At 38.3% G+C, this 14,767-nt stretch overlaps 1 protein-coding gene across 1 annotated transcript in view; it reads left to right on the top strand.

Moving 5' to 3' along the window:
- Positions 1 to 14,767, top strand: part of GPR176 (G protein-coupled receptor 176) — a 122,109-nt gene that overhangs the window by 101,985 nt on the left and 5,357 nt on the right. The window contains exon 2 of the mRNA XM_039232882.1: positions 13,480 to 13,732. Within this exon, the coding sequence (XP_039088813.1) occupies positions 13,480 to 13,732 (253 nt within the window). The remainder of the gene's footprint in view (positions 1 to 13,479; positions 13,733 to 14,767) is intronic.

Genomic DNA, 14,767 nt, shown 5'->3' with positions numbered 1-14,767 from the left:
CAGCATGAGCAGGGGAGGGTCAGAGAGAGAGGGAGTCACAGACTCTGAAACAGGCTCCAGGCTCTGAGCTGGCAGTCAGCACAGAGCCCGACGCGGGGCACGAACCCACGAACTGCGAGATCATGACCTAAGCGAAAGTCGGACGCTCAACCGACTAAGCCACCCAGGCGCCCTAATTAAAATTCTTAGTTGCTCATCTATGAGCCTCTATGCACAAAGGCTTCTTAGTGGCTGTCTACTGGGAAGATGGTGGATAATGAGTAATGTTTTTATAATGACTTTTTTTTTAATGTTTATTTATTTCTAGGAGACAGAGAGAGAGACAGCATGAGCAGGGGAGGGTCAGAGAGAGAGGGAGTCACAGACTCTGAAACAGGCTCCAGGCTCTGAGCTGGCAGTCAGCACAGAGCCCAATGCGGGGCTCGAACCCACGAACCGTGAGATCATGACCTAAGCGAAAGTTGAACGCTTAACCAACTAAGCCACCCTGGCACCCCAATGAGTAATGTTTTTAAATTGTTTTTTAAAAAAGCAAACAATGAAGTATAATTATAATCAGTGTTTTATTACTTGTAACATATCCTTTACCAGACAGCATTACATTGTGTTTTTTTCATAATGATGTAAATAGTTTTTTGGTCAGACTAAGACACTGACTTTCTTTGTTCATGAGGAAGACAAGGAAGAAATTAATTACATTGAAGAAAGAATTCGCTAAAACCCCAACACAATTTTCAGTTGATTCTAGTTCCCTATATGTATATTTTTTACTTGTTCAGATAGTATACATACAAATATGTATCATTCATTGTCATCTGATATATACTTAATATAAAGAATTTCTATCCATATACATACCTTTTTAGAAATCATTATTAAAATTTTTTTTTAATCTATATTTATTTTTGAGAGAGAGACAGTGCGAGCAGGGGAAGGGCAGAGAGACAGGGAGACACAGAATCCGAAGCAGGATCCAGGCTCTGAGCTGTCAGTGCAGAGCCTGATACAGGGCTTGAACTCACGAAAACGTGTTCATGACCTGAGTCAAAATCAGATGCTTAATTGACTGAGCCACCCAGGTGCCCCATAGTAATCATTATTTTAATGCCTATAATATTTTATCCAATTCATCTAAATTTACGTAGCTGTTTTCATAGTGAACACTTCAGGTTTCCAGCTCTTTGCCATTATAACAACATTATAGTTAGCATCTTTTTGAATATAACTTTCCTTCTATTCACTGAATTTCTTAGGATGAATTTATACAAGTGAGATACTGTGTCAAAGAATATGTGTATATTTTATTTTATTTTTTTATTTGAGTATAGTTGATAATTTTAATTAGCTTCAGGTGTACAACTTAGTGATTTGACAAGTTTCTGCATTATGCTATGCTCACAAGTGTAGCTCCCATCTGTCTTCATAGATCGCTAGTACAATATCATTCACTGTATTCCTTATGCTGTGACTTTTATTCCCATGACTTGTTCATTCTATAACAAGAAGCCTGGGGTGCCTGGGTGGCTTAGTCGGTTAAGCGTCTGACTTTCGCTTAGGTCATGATCTCGCGGTTCGTGGGTTCGAGCCCCGCATCGGGCTCTGTGCTGACTGCCAGCTCAGAGCCTGGAGCCTCTTTCAGTCTGTGACTCCCTCTCTCTCTGACCCTCCCCTGCTCACGCTGTCTCTCTCTCCTAGAAATAAATAAAAAATATTTAAAAAAAAAACAAAAAACAAGAAGCCTATATCTCCCTTTCCCTTTCACCCATTTTGCCCAACCCTCCACCCTCCTCCCCTCTGGCAACCATTAGTTTGTTCTCTGTATTTAAAGGTATGATTCTGCTTTTTGTTTTTTATTGTTATTTTTTTTAGATTCCACTTATGAGTGGAATCATATGGTATTTGTCTTTCTGAGTCTGAATGATTTCACTTAGCATCTTGGCCCATCCATGTTCTTCCAAATGGCACAATTTCATCTTTTTATGGCTGTGTAGTATTCCATTGTGTGTGTGTGTGTGTGTGTGTGTGTGTGTGTGTGTTTGTGTGTACATATACCACATTTTCCTTATCTGTTCCCCCATTGAGGGACACTTAGGTTGCTTTCATATCTTGGCTGTTGTAAGTAATGCTGCAGTATACACAGGGGTGCATATATCTTTTTATATTAGTGTTTTCATTTTCTTTGGGTAAATATGCAACAGTGGATTTATTGGATCATATGGTATTTTTATTTTTAAGTTTTTGAGGAACCTCCCTACTGTTTTCCATAGTGGCTGTACGAAGTTACATTCCCACAAACAGTGTGCAAGAGTTCCTTTTTCTCCACATCCTCACCAACACTTGATATTTCTAGTGTTTTTTATTTTAGCCATTCTAATTGGTAAAGGTGATATCTCATTGTGGTTTTGATTTGCATTTCCCTGATAATTAGTGGTTTTGAGCAATTTTTGATGTATCTTTTGGCCATTTGTATGTCTTCTTTGGAAAAACGTCTATTCAGGTCCTCTGCCCATTTTTTTAACTTTCTTGTTTTTTTTAAATGTTTATTCTTGAGAGAGAGAGAGAGAGAGAGAGAGAGACGGAGCACGAGTGGGGAAGGGGCAGAGAGAGGGAGAGACAGAATGTAAAGCAGGCTTCAGGCTCTGAGCTGTCAGCATAGAGCCCAATGTGGGGCTCGAACTCACGAATCACGAGATCATGACCTGAGCCAGAGTTTGACACTTAACCATCTGAGCCACCCAGGTGTCCCCTGCCCATGTTTTAGTTGGATTTTTTTTTTTTTTTTTGGTGTTGAATTGTGTAAGTTCTTTATGTATTTTGGATGTTAACCCATTATTGGTTATATCATTTGCAGATACCTTCTCCTGTTCAGTAGGTTGTCTTTTATTTTATTGATGGTTTCCTTTGCTGTGCAAAAGCTTTTTATTTTGATGTAGTCCAAATAGTTTAGTTTTGCTTTTGTTTTTCTTGCCAGGGGAGACATATTTAGAAAAATGTTCTATGGCCAATATCAGAGAAATTATTGCCTGTATTATCTTCTAGGACTTTGTGATTTCAGGACTCACATTTAAGTCTTTAATCCATTTTGAGTTTATTTTTGTGTACGGTGTTAGTAAGTGGTCCATTCTTTTGTATGTAGCTGTCCAGTTATCCCAGCACCATTTATCAAAGAGACTGTGTTTTCCTCATTGTATATTCTTGCTTCCTTCGTCATCGATTAATTGACCATATAAGCATGGGTTTATTTCTGGGCTCTCTATTTTGTTTTATTGATCTATGTGTCTGTGTTTGTGCCAATACTATACTGTTTTGATGATCATAACTTTGTTGTACATCTTGAAATCTGAAGGCTTGTGATACCTTCAGCTTTGTTCTTTCTTAGGATTGATTTGGCTATTTGGGGATTGTTTGTGGTTCTATACACATTTTAGTATTGTTTGTCCTAGTTTTGTGAAAAATGTTGTTGGTACTTTGATAGGGGTTGCATTGAATGTGTAGATTGGCTTGGGTAGTATAGACATTTTAACTATTAATTCTTCCAGTTTATGAACAAGGAATGTCTTTCTATTTGTTTGTGTCATCAGTGTTTTATAGTTTTGTAGAACACAGGTCTTCCCCACTTTGATGAAATTTATTCCTGGGTAGGGGTGTCTGGTTGGCTCAGTCGTTTAGGCGTTGGCCTCTTGGTCTTCACTCCAGTGCTTGCTTTGGCAGCACATATACTAAGATCTTTGCTCGGCTCATGATCTCATGGTTTGTGAGTTTGAGCCCCATGTCGGGCTCTGCACTGACATCACAGAGCCTGCTTGGGATTCTGTCTCTCTCTCTCTCTCTCTGCCGTTCCCTTACCTGCTCTCTCTCTGTCAAAATAAATAAACAAACTAAAAACAATTTATTCATGAGGATATTATTCTTTTTGGTGCAATTGTAAATAGGTGTTTTTAAAATTTATCTTTCTGCTCTTTTGTTATAGTATATATAAACGCTACTGATTTAGAGTTTTAATTTTGTATCTTGCCAGTTTACTGAATTCGTTTATTATTTCTAGTAGTAGTTTTCTTGGTGGGGTCTTTAGGATTTTCTATATATATATATATTTTTTTTTTAATTTGTTTTGTTTTTAATGTTTTATTTATTTCTGGGAGAGAGAAAGAGAGACAGAGAGACAGAGAGAGAGAGATAACTTGAGCAGGGGAGGTTCAAAGAGAGAAGGAGATACAGACTCTGAAACAGTCTCCAGGCTCTGAGCTAGCTGTCAGCCCAGAACCCGATGTGGGGCTGGAACCCATGAACCACGAGATCATGACCTGAGCCGAAGCCAGACTCTTAACTGACTAAGCCACCCAGGCGCCACTAGGATTTTCTATGTTTTTATTCTTGCCACAAATGACTGCATAAATTCACATTTTTTCTTTTGTGGATTATCTATAAATGAAATTCATTCTCAATTCTTAGATTCCATTTTTGTTATTCAGTACCTTGCAGTTTCATATAGCTCCCAGTTCATAATAAAATTTCAGCTAATAGTTGAGTGATTACTAGCATCATCTTAAAATCATCTATGGATTTTACCTTCACAACAACCATTATTACTGTTTTTACCCCTGTTTAGCTAAATGAGGAAACTGAGGTTTAGCAAAGTTGGTTAACTTGGCAATGATGACATAGTTGGTAAACATCTTCTGACTCTGAAGCCTGTGTGCTAAATAATCTCTTGCTGATTTCAAGCTTGTACATAATTGGATTTAAGGCATTATCAGGCAGTCGCCATTATTTTTAGATTTTTAATTTTTTTAATGAAACCACGCTGAGTTCATTGATTCCTTTTTTTATTTTCTTGACCCTTTGTGGTTTCTAGTTACTCTGGTGCTCTGTTAAGATGTATCATGCTTGTGTGCTGCTGCAAGATTTCTGTGGGGTGTTCCGAATGCTCCATTATGGGCTTGATGGATTCTAGGTGCAGGACTCCGTCTGGAAAAGAGACATCCTTGATCTGAGACCTCTCATGTGCCATGCCAGTCAAGGCCAGGCATTCTCCAAAGCGGCACATCTTGCTGTGGCTCCTGCCCACTCCCGTCCTCCACCCCCACCGGGGAGACAAGGCTTTCAGGAAGTCATTGAATCTAGATGACAGCGAGGAGGATGGAGACAAGTTGTGTGTCTCACAGGCCTGAGGGGATAGCTGTGAAGTTTGCTACAACTGCTTGAATGTGATCATACCAGGCACCAGTTCTGACACCATGAGACAGTCTGCTGTGATTCTGGCAGGGCAGCGGCATTCCAGAGACTTCTACAGGGTAAACCTGCATGTTTCTTCCTTGGCACACCTCACTGTTCCTTTTGGAACTTGGAGGCCAGCCAGTCCCGCTTTGTTTCTCGTTCCTGATTATTTACAAGCCCCTCTGGTGAACTGTCCCCTTCCATTTTTATACATGGCTCCAGGGTTCTTTTCCTCTGGGCTGGCCTCTAATTCTTTCTGTTTGTCAGAGCTTTCCTTTGTGCAATTAATGGCAACAATAACGTATAACACTTCTATAGCACATATTATGGGCAAGACACTGTTCTCAGTGTTGTGCATCTATTACTTGTATGGACTTACAGGGCCACTAGGATGTAGGCACACTTTACAGGTGATGAAACTGAGGAACAGAGAATTTAATTCATCCATGATCACACAGTTACTGAGTAGTAGAGGTGGGGCTTGAATCCAGAAGTGAGATTTCAGAGTCCGTGGTCTTGTGCTCTTAGTCGTTAAACTGTCCTGCTTCTCCCTAGGATAAAAATTTCCCTACACCCTTAACCTGTCTCAGAATGGATCTTCAACCATATTGTCTTTTATTTGCATAAGAAAGTACAACAAGTCCTAATATGTGCTTGTCTAGCCACTTGGAATACTTCTATAACCAGGGAATATAGCTTACCAGCTTACCAGAGAAAAACAATCTCCACAAATACAGTGCTCATAAGTGAACATTAAAAAACACAGGAGAAACACCATAGAGCCAGCAGACCCAACGATGGCAAAAAATTAACATTTCTAGAACTAGACCCAACAGAATAATCTGAAAAAAAAACTATAATCATTTAAAAAGATTTAAAAATACAATTATATATTAAGGAAGGGATAGGGGGCACCTGGGTGGCTTAGTCGGTTAAGCGTCCGACTTTTGCTTGGGTCATGATCTTGCGGTTCATGGGTTCGGGCTCCGCGTCGGGCTCTGTGCTGACTGCCAGCTCAGAGCCTGGAGCCTGTTTCAGTCTGTGACTCCCTCTCTCTCTGACCCTCCTCTGCTCATGCTGTCTCTCTCTCTCTCCTAGAAATAAATAAAAAATTAAAAAAAAAAAAAAAGGGATAGAAGCCATGGTAAAAATAACTGGACATTGTGAATAAAGAGTAGGCCATCCAAAGTAGACTCAAATTCAAATTTCAAAAAGCGTAATACTCAAGAAGCTATCAAAATATGATTTTAGTATTTTCAGATGAATTAATTGATAAAATGGAAGGTAGAGCTGAGAAATATCACCCAGCTGTCAGAAGAGGATGCACTGATGGAAAATATGAAGGAAAGGTCAAGAGATACAGCCATTAGAATGAGGCCTAATATAAGTCTAATATGAGTTTTCAGAAGAGGAGAAGAAAGAGAAAGAGGGTAGGGCAAAATTCAAAGAGGCAATGGAGAACATTTTCTAGAAATAAAAACCTAAATCCTAGGATTGAGGAAACATGCCGACTTTCAAACATTTTAGTGAGACTGCAAAACTTTTAGCAAGCATATGGGGAAACTATCTCTCTCTTATGCCTTTGGTGGAGGGTCATTTAGCAATATCTATAAAATTGTGTAAGTCTTTGACTCAGAAATCCTGCTTCTAGGAATTTGTTCTTAGTAAATGATCAGTTTAGTTTCCAAAGATTTATATATATATAAGGATATGTATATAATATATACATATATATTACATATATACACACATGAAATAAATTTGGGCATAACTGTAAAAGCACTGTCACTTTTATGCAGCTGTTAAAACAATATGTATCTATTTTTATTGATTGTCATAGAAAGATGATCGATATGGTGACAAGACCTAGTTAAAAACACTGGCATCAATGAAAGTCTATATATGTAAGAAGAAGTTTGGAAGGATAAATACTCTAAGCTTACAGGTGGTTATCAATGGGTGGGTAATTTTTACTTTTTTATTATTTAATTTTACTATCTTGTATATTTATTCTTTATTCATTGTCTGAACTTTAAAAATTAACTATGTGTTACCTTAATAATTATAAGAAACAATAAGGTACTTCACTTGGGAAACAGAAAAAAAAAAAAAAAAAAAAAAAGGAACCCAAAACAAAAATGCTGCCCTGAAGTTCTAGACCTCCCAAGTAGTTAGAGCAGTCCTAATGGCCAGGGTATAATCTATATTATACAATGTTAGAACCATAGCCCAGAAAGCAAGGCTCTTGGGTTTCATTCTCTTTTGTTTCATCCTGCTTTCTCTTTCCTTTGCAGCTTACAGTAAGCAACCATATTTTTTGACGTTTTCCTCTTCTTTATAAAACAAAGTATATGCTTTCAATGTACTTTATGGCTACGACATGAATGAGCTCATTTTAAAAACTGGAAATGAATAGATTAAAGTTAATTAAAATCTGTCTATCCTTTCTGTTCTGTCAATGATGATGAGCAGCTGGGAAAGATGCTATGAGTCAATGAGCATGGATATGAAAAATTGGTCAAAGATGTCATCCTTTCTTGTATTTCTCCTCTGGTAGGAAAAGCTCTTTCTACAGCTATAGCTCATCCTGTGTCTGCAGGCCATGTTGAGACTCTGAGTAGCAGTTTGTACTGATTATTAACCAGAGAGGGATTTCCTTGGGGTATTAGAGAGATTATAATTAGAGCTCAATGTGATCTGGCATGTTTTTGCTTTCAGTACTGGGGAAAAGCTCTCTTTGAAAAAACAATGAGTACACTGGGGTGCTCTGTATGGTGAAGGCTGACAATGAGTGACGGTGGTAGTGCTCCTTGGTTGTCATCAGAATTTCATACCAAGTGTATAAGAATAAGGATTCCCAGGCCCTCCAGAATTCTTATTTCAACTGGGCTGAGACACAGGAATCTGTATTTTGAAAGCTTCCCAGATGATCCCAATGATTATAAAGATTTAGGAACTATAGGTCTATGGCATAATAGGAAGTGTCTAGTTCACATAGAATATTTATATTTCTTGGTGCCTGGTCCGCCCTTTTCTTCCCTTATCTTCTTTTCCTATTGTCTCACTTAAAAAAATTATCAAACATGTTATTTCTTGGTTTTCACCTATATAAATCATGTGTATATTTATGGGACTGCTAGAAGAGGTTGTTGACCCTTGATGACCCATCACTTGGGATCTGGAATCTAACCTAAATACTTCTTTGGCATAATTGTGTGTGAATGTTTGTGTGTGCGTGTCTGTCCAAATGTCCTGTAGATACTGTTTATCAATATCTATTTTCTTAAAGATGATATCTGGCTTTCAACCTAAAATTAGGAGACATAAATATCAAAACAGAACAAAAACCCACTGTCAAGAGACAAAGAATCAAGGATCTTAACTCAGGTATGATCCAGATATTGAAATTATCAGATAGGAAAGTTTTAAAAACTATGATAATCCAGGATAATCTCCCTATTTTAAGGTCAACTGAACAGGAGCTTTAATTCTTCTTTGTCATGTAGCCTAACATATTCATAGGTTGCAGGGATTAGGATATAGACATCTTTGGTGATGGGGCATTATTGCGCTTACCACACATACCACATGTAATTAGAATCCAAGAAAGAGAAGTGATAGAAAATGGGGAAGAAGAAATATTGACTGACCAGGAATTTTCCAAAAATAATAAAAGGTATCAAATTGTAGATCCAAGAAGATCAGAGTACCCTAACCAGGTGTATACAAACACCCACACCCACACACCCATCCACCCAAACACATATACACACACACTCACTTCTAGGCACATCATATTCAAACTGGTAAAAACCAAGGAGAAAGAGAAAATCTTGAAGGCAGTTGGAGAAAATGGACAGAATACACACAGAAGAACAAAGGTAAAATTTATGGCAGACATATTATCAGCAAATCCAGAAGACAGTAAAGTGACATCTTTCAAATACTGGAGGAAAACTCCACTCAACTGAGAAAATTATACCCAGCAAAAATGTCTTTCAGAATGAAGGAGGGATGCCTAGGTGGATCAGCTGGTCAAGCGACCAATTCTTGATTTCCACGTAAGTCATGATCTCATGGTTCATGAGATTGAGCCCTGTATCTGGCTCTGTGCTGACAGTGTGGAGCATGCTTGGGATTCTCTCTCTCCCTCTTCTCTATGCCCCTTCCTCACTCACACATGTATGCTCACTTTCTCTCTCCTTCTCAAAAATAAATAAATAAACACGAAAACATTTTTCAAGGGGCGCCTGGGTGGCTTAGTCTGTTGAGCGTCCGACTTTCGCTTGGGTCATGATCTCACGGTTCGTGGGTTCGAGCCCTGCGTCGGGCTCTGTGCTGACTGCCAGCTCAGAGCCTGGAGCCTCTTTCAGTCTGTGACTCCCTCTCTCTCTGACCCTCCCCTGCTCAGGCTGTCTCTCTCTCTCTCCTAGAAATAAATAAAAATATTTTAAAAAAAAAGAAAACATTTTTCACAATGAAGGAAAGGGGCACCTGGGTGGCTCAGTTGGCTAAATGGCCAACTCTTGATTTCTGCTCAGCTCATGATCTCTCAGTGATGAGACTGAACCCCAAGTTGGGCTCTGTGCTGGTCAAAGAGCCTGCTTAAGATTCTGTCTCTCCCTCTGCCCCTCCCCACTTACATGTGCACTCTCTCCCTCAAAAATAAATGAAGGAAAAGAGAGACATTTTCAGACACACCCTGAGAGAATTAATTATTAGCAGACCCACTCTACAAGAAATGTTAAGGGAAGTTTTTCAGGCATGAGGAATATGACACCAGGCAGAAACTTGGAAATACACAAAGAAATGAAGATCCCTCAGAGTGCTTAAAGTGAAGATAAATATAAAAAACTTTATATCTTATTTTAAACTACTCTAAAAATAATTGTTGGAAGTAAAAATTCAGCAATGTATTTTGGCTTTGTAATTTATATAAAAATACTGTATGACAAGTCGTAGTGCAAAGGTTAGTAAGAAGGAATTAGGAATATGCTGTTAGACGATTCCTACACTGCATGTGAGCAGTATAATAGAATTTGAAAGTTAATTGTAATTAAACATGTAAATAGTAAACATAGGGAAACCATTACAAAAAAATTTTAAAGATGTGTAAATAATAAGGCAGTAGTGGTAATGGAATGGAATTCTGAAAAGTATTCAGTCCAAAATCAGGAAAATAAAGGGGAAAAAAAGGAACAAAGAATGGATGGGACAAATAGTAAACAACTAGGAAGATGGCAGATTTTACTCCAACCATGTCAATATTTACATTAAATATGAATGATCTAAACACACCAATTAAAAGATCCTGTCAGATCAGTTAAAGAAGTAAGAGCCAACTATTTTCTGTCTATAGAAAACCACTTTAAGTAAAATTACAGGCTAAAAGTCATTCCTATTATTATCTGGCATGTTAATTAAAAGCATTACTAATATTCATTTTATATAATTCTTTTAACCTAAGAGATTCTGTTCTTGGTTATTTTGAAGCTGCAAACTGAAGCAAAGAAGAAATTTAAAATTCCATTCTAGGGGCACCTGGGTGGCTCAGTCAGTTAAGCATCTGACTTCCACTGAGGTCATGATCTCATAGTTCGTGGGTTCAAGCCCCGTGTTGGGCTCTGTGCTGACAGCTTGGAGCCTGGAGCCTGCTTTAGATTCTGTGTCTCCCTTTTGCTCTCCCCTCCTTACCCTCTGTCTCTCTCTCTCTCAAAAATAAAAACCTTTTAAAAAATTTAGAAAAAAATTCCATTTTACACAAAGTAGTTGTTCTGTTTCTTCTATTACGAAATAGTAGAAGATAGTAGTATACTATATAGTATACCTAACTTGCTGAGATTTACTCTTGTGTTACATGGCGTTTGCTGAGTATAATCATTCCTCTGTAGTCTTTCTAATCCTTGCTGATTCACTTGGCCTCTCCCTTGGCTGGCTGTCTTCTTAGAATTTTTCCTATAATTTAACATTTCTCTCCACTTTTCATTTGTTTTTGTTTTTGAGTTTCAGTTTTTAGAATGTTCTGTGTGGTGTGTTACCTTTTTGTAAAACCATGGCCTTGAGTTTTCTTACTGCTGTGAGTCTCTGGGGAAGCTGATTGTTTTTAAAGAGTAATTTGTCTGTTTTCTCAGGAAGATTCCCAAAGGCACATTATTTTCCTAGTCACTTCTGGAATACTTTATTTTGGTTATTAGTCCCTTTAACACACAAAGATTATTAGTCTGAAAGCTGCAAAGCATGTGAACCAGTTAAAAAGGATAGCCACAGTCAAAATTTTTTAGAGGCAAAATTTAGTTGGCAAGATATTGCCCGGTTAGTTCCTCGAGGTCTGTCGAGTGCTTTCTGTGAATAGTAGTTAATTGACGTGTGTGTCTTCAATCTCAATTATTTTTAAGTAATAAGTATACCAGATAAAGAGAAATCTTTATTTATATTTTAGATTGGGAGGAACGATAGAATAATAGTACTCCCAGGGAAAGTAGATTTGTCCCAATGGTTTTGTGGGTTGTGCGTGTGTACTGTGTTGCTGTGCCCATAGCCTGGGCGTTGAATATTGTATGGAATCTAGTATTAGAATGTATAATGGTAATATATTGGGAGAAATAATGGGTACAGAATTTGAATTATTTCCAAGGTGGATTAGGTGATTTATTTTTTTTATTTAAACATTTTTTTAATGTTTATTTATTTTTAAGAGAGACAGAGCATGAGCAGGGGATGGCTAGAGAGAGAGAGAGACACAGAATCCGAAGCAGGCTCCAGGCTCTGAGCTGTCAGTAGAGAGCCTGGTGCGGGGTTCGAGCCCACAAACTGTGAAATCATGACCTGAGCCAAAGTTGGTTGTTCAACCAACTGAGACACCCAGGTGCCTCAGATTAGGTGATTTAGAACATGATCTCTAAAAAGCGTTTCAGGGGTGAATAGTGTGTTACTTAAAATACATACTTTTCCTTCATATGTCTTCTAAAGCTAAAAAGAATCTAAAGTGCTAATAAGATGAAATGACCAAATATATAATTATCTTTGTTGTTGTGTGTTTATTTATGTGTCTGCATGTGTGTGTATATGCTCATGTGCCTCTAAGTGTGAGTGTGTGTGTTAGAGAGTGTACAGGTACACACATTTTCTTATGATTTTCAATCACTTAGAGATTGAGTGTGGGTGCGCCTTTCCAGATATTGTGGTCTAATTCAAGGAGGAAAACCAGACCTATGGAAGCCACAATAGGGAAATGCTCAAAGATGTGTCATTGCTGCTGAAGGTCTAGAACAGTACAAACCCATATGGTAGCCGCTAGCTGCAAGTTGCTACTGAGGCCTTGAGATGTGACTGGTACAAATTGAAATGTGTTATAAGTGTAAAATAAAATGTACACCACGGACAGCAAAAACGATGCCCTGATGTTATATGGCAATTATGTTTCAACTAAAAAGTGCATACCAGGGGCAGTTGGCTTACTCAGTCGGGGTTAAGTATCCAGCCCTTGGTTTCAACTCAGATTGTGATCTCACAGTTTGTGGGTTCAAGCCCTTTATTGGGTTCTGCTCTGAACGCGTGGTGCCTGCTTGGGATTCTCTTCCTTCCTCTGTCTCTGCCCCTCCCCAGTTTGCTCTCCCTCTCTCTCTCTCTCTCAAAAAGTAAATAAATAAACACAAAAATGCAAACCAAATTTCAGAGACAAGTACAAAAACAAGAATGAAAATATTTCATCAGTACTTTTAAAAGTAATGATTCCATGTTGAAATGATAGTGTTTGGGATATACTGGGTTAAATAAAGTATAATCTTAAAATATCACCTACTTCTTTTTACTTTTGAAAAACAAGATTGCTAAAAGTTTTTAATGGCACACATGGCTTGTGCCCTATTTCTCTCGCATCGTTTGGCTACATGGAGGTCGTTCGCAAACATTAGCCTGAGATTAAGTAATGCCTAGCAAATTCTTTATACTCAGATGAGATGGAATCATCACCTACTACTGTTAAGTCTAAAATTAAATAATGAAACTCACCACTGAAATTTCTTCTAGATATTTTGGTGTGCACAAAAGCGATTTAATAATTTTACATACATTGACAATATAATATGTAAGTATTTAAATGAAATCCTTTGAAATCAACTCTCAAATGGTTTTTGGATCTTTTTTTAACCTGTTTCTTTTTTCCTTCTTTTGTCTTCTTTCTTTCGTTTAATTTCTTATTTTTAATTTAAAAAACTTTTTTATTTTATTTTATTATTATTATTTTTTTTCACACCTGGCCAGGAAACTTCATGGTGTTATGGTCAACTTGCCGCACAACCGTGTTCAAATCTGTCACCAACAGGTTCATTAAAAACCTGGCCTGCTCCGGGATTTGTGCCAGCCTGGTGTGTGTGCCTTTTGACATCATCCTTAGCACCAGTCCTCACTGTTGCTGGTGGATCTACACCATGCTCTTCTGCAAGGTCGTCAAATTTTTGCACAAGGTCTTCTGCTCCGTGACTATCCTCAGCTTCCCTGCCATTGCTTTGGACAGGTAAGATCAGGCGGCTAGGGGTTCCCCCCCTTTTTTTTCCCCAAGTGCATTGAAAAACTAGCATCACAAAGCAAAGTGGCAAATAGTCAGTGTCGCACACACTGCTTTGTAGTCTGCTTAGGATCGACTGAAAGAGAATGAACATCTGAAACAGATGCCTCATGAAAGACATGCCGATTTCACAGCAGCTACGGAAAATAGGACCTTTAGAAAAGCTGCGGCATTTGTGGGGGGTTGTATCATGAGGTTGCTGGGGCACACTGGGTCATGATGTTGCTTCAGCTTGACCAGAATTGGCGGCATTGGCGTTGCAATTTGTAGTTGATTGCCCATCTGACTGATAACTCTGCAATTAGTGCTTTTTGATGTAGGATGAGAAACATTTGTGGAAGAAAAAGGGAACAGTTCAGTGGTTATTTAGCAAACGACTATCTAACCAATTTGGACCTGGCGAGATAATACCAGAATTCCTCTGGAGGATTTATTTCCAGGCCTTTATATTGTGGTGGTGGTGGTTTTCTCTTCCTATCCTCTTTATAAGGATCTTCATTTGAAAATGAATCGTATTGTAGCTACTGCCATCATACATAATTTGATCCAATTCATCAGGGTCAAGTGTAAAGATTCCAGTAATCGACAGCTTCCTGCCTTCTCTTTTTGTTGACAGCACTTGGTGAAGACCATTTCAGATAATGATATATTTTAGAGAATAGAACTAAATAAGCAAATAAGAGCTGGAAAGTATTTTGCATCCATGAGTACTTTTGCTTTCATGATTTACAGAGAGGAAAAGTTGCTGAGGGGAAGTGCTGGCTCTTCTGCCTTTATCCCCATTGGTAAATTTAACTACATTTTGGATGAATTTGGAATTTTTAAACTCATTGTCCATTCAAAACATACTTAATTCCTTAATTATTTGTGAGGGCATGGATTACAGAACCAATCTGTGGAGTCACTGCAGCCTCAGACCTGGAATTCTGGTTGTGTCAACTGCGCAGGGTCATCTGCATGGAAGGACACAGAGTCACACAAAGT

Source organism: Hyaena hyaena, unplaced genomic scaffold (assembly GCF_003009895.1).
Source record: "Hyaena hyaena isolate Hyena2069 unplaced genomic scaffold, ASM300989v1 scaffold_70, whole genome shotgun sequence".
Classification (NCBI taxonomy): Eukaryota; Metazoa; Chordata; class Mammalia; order Carnivora; family Hyaenidae; genus Hyaena; species Hyaena hyaena.
Note: the sequence above shows the minus strand (reverse complement) of the source record. Positions and strands in the feature narration are given on the sequence as shown.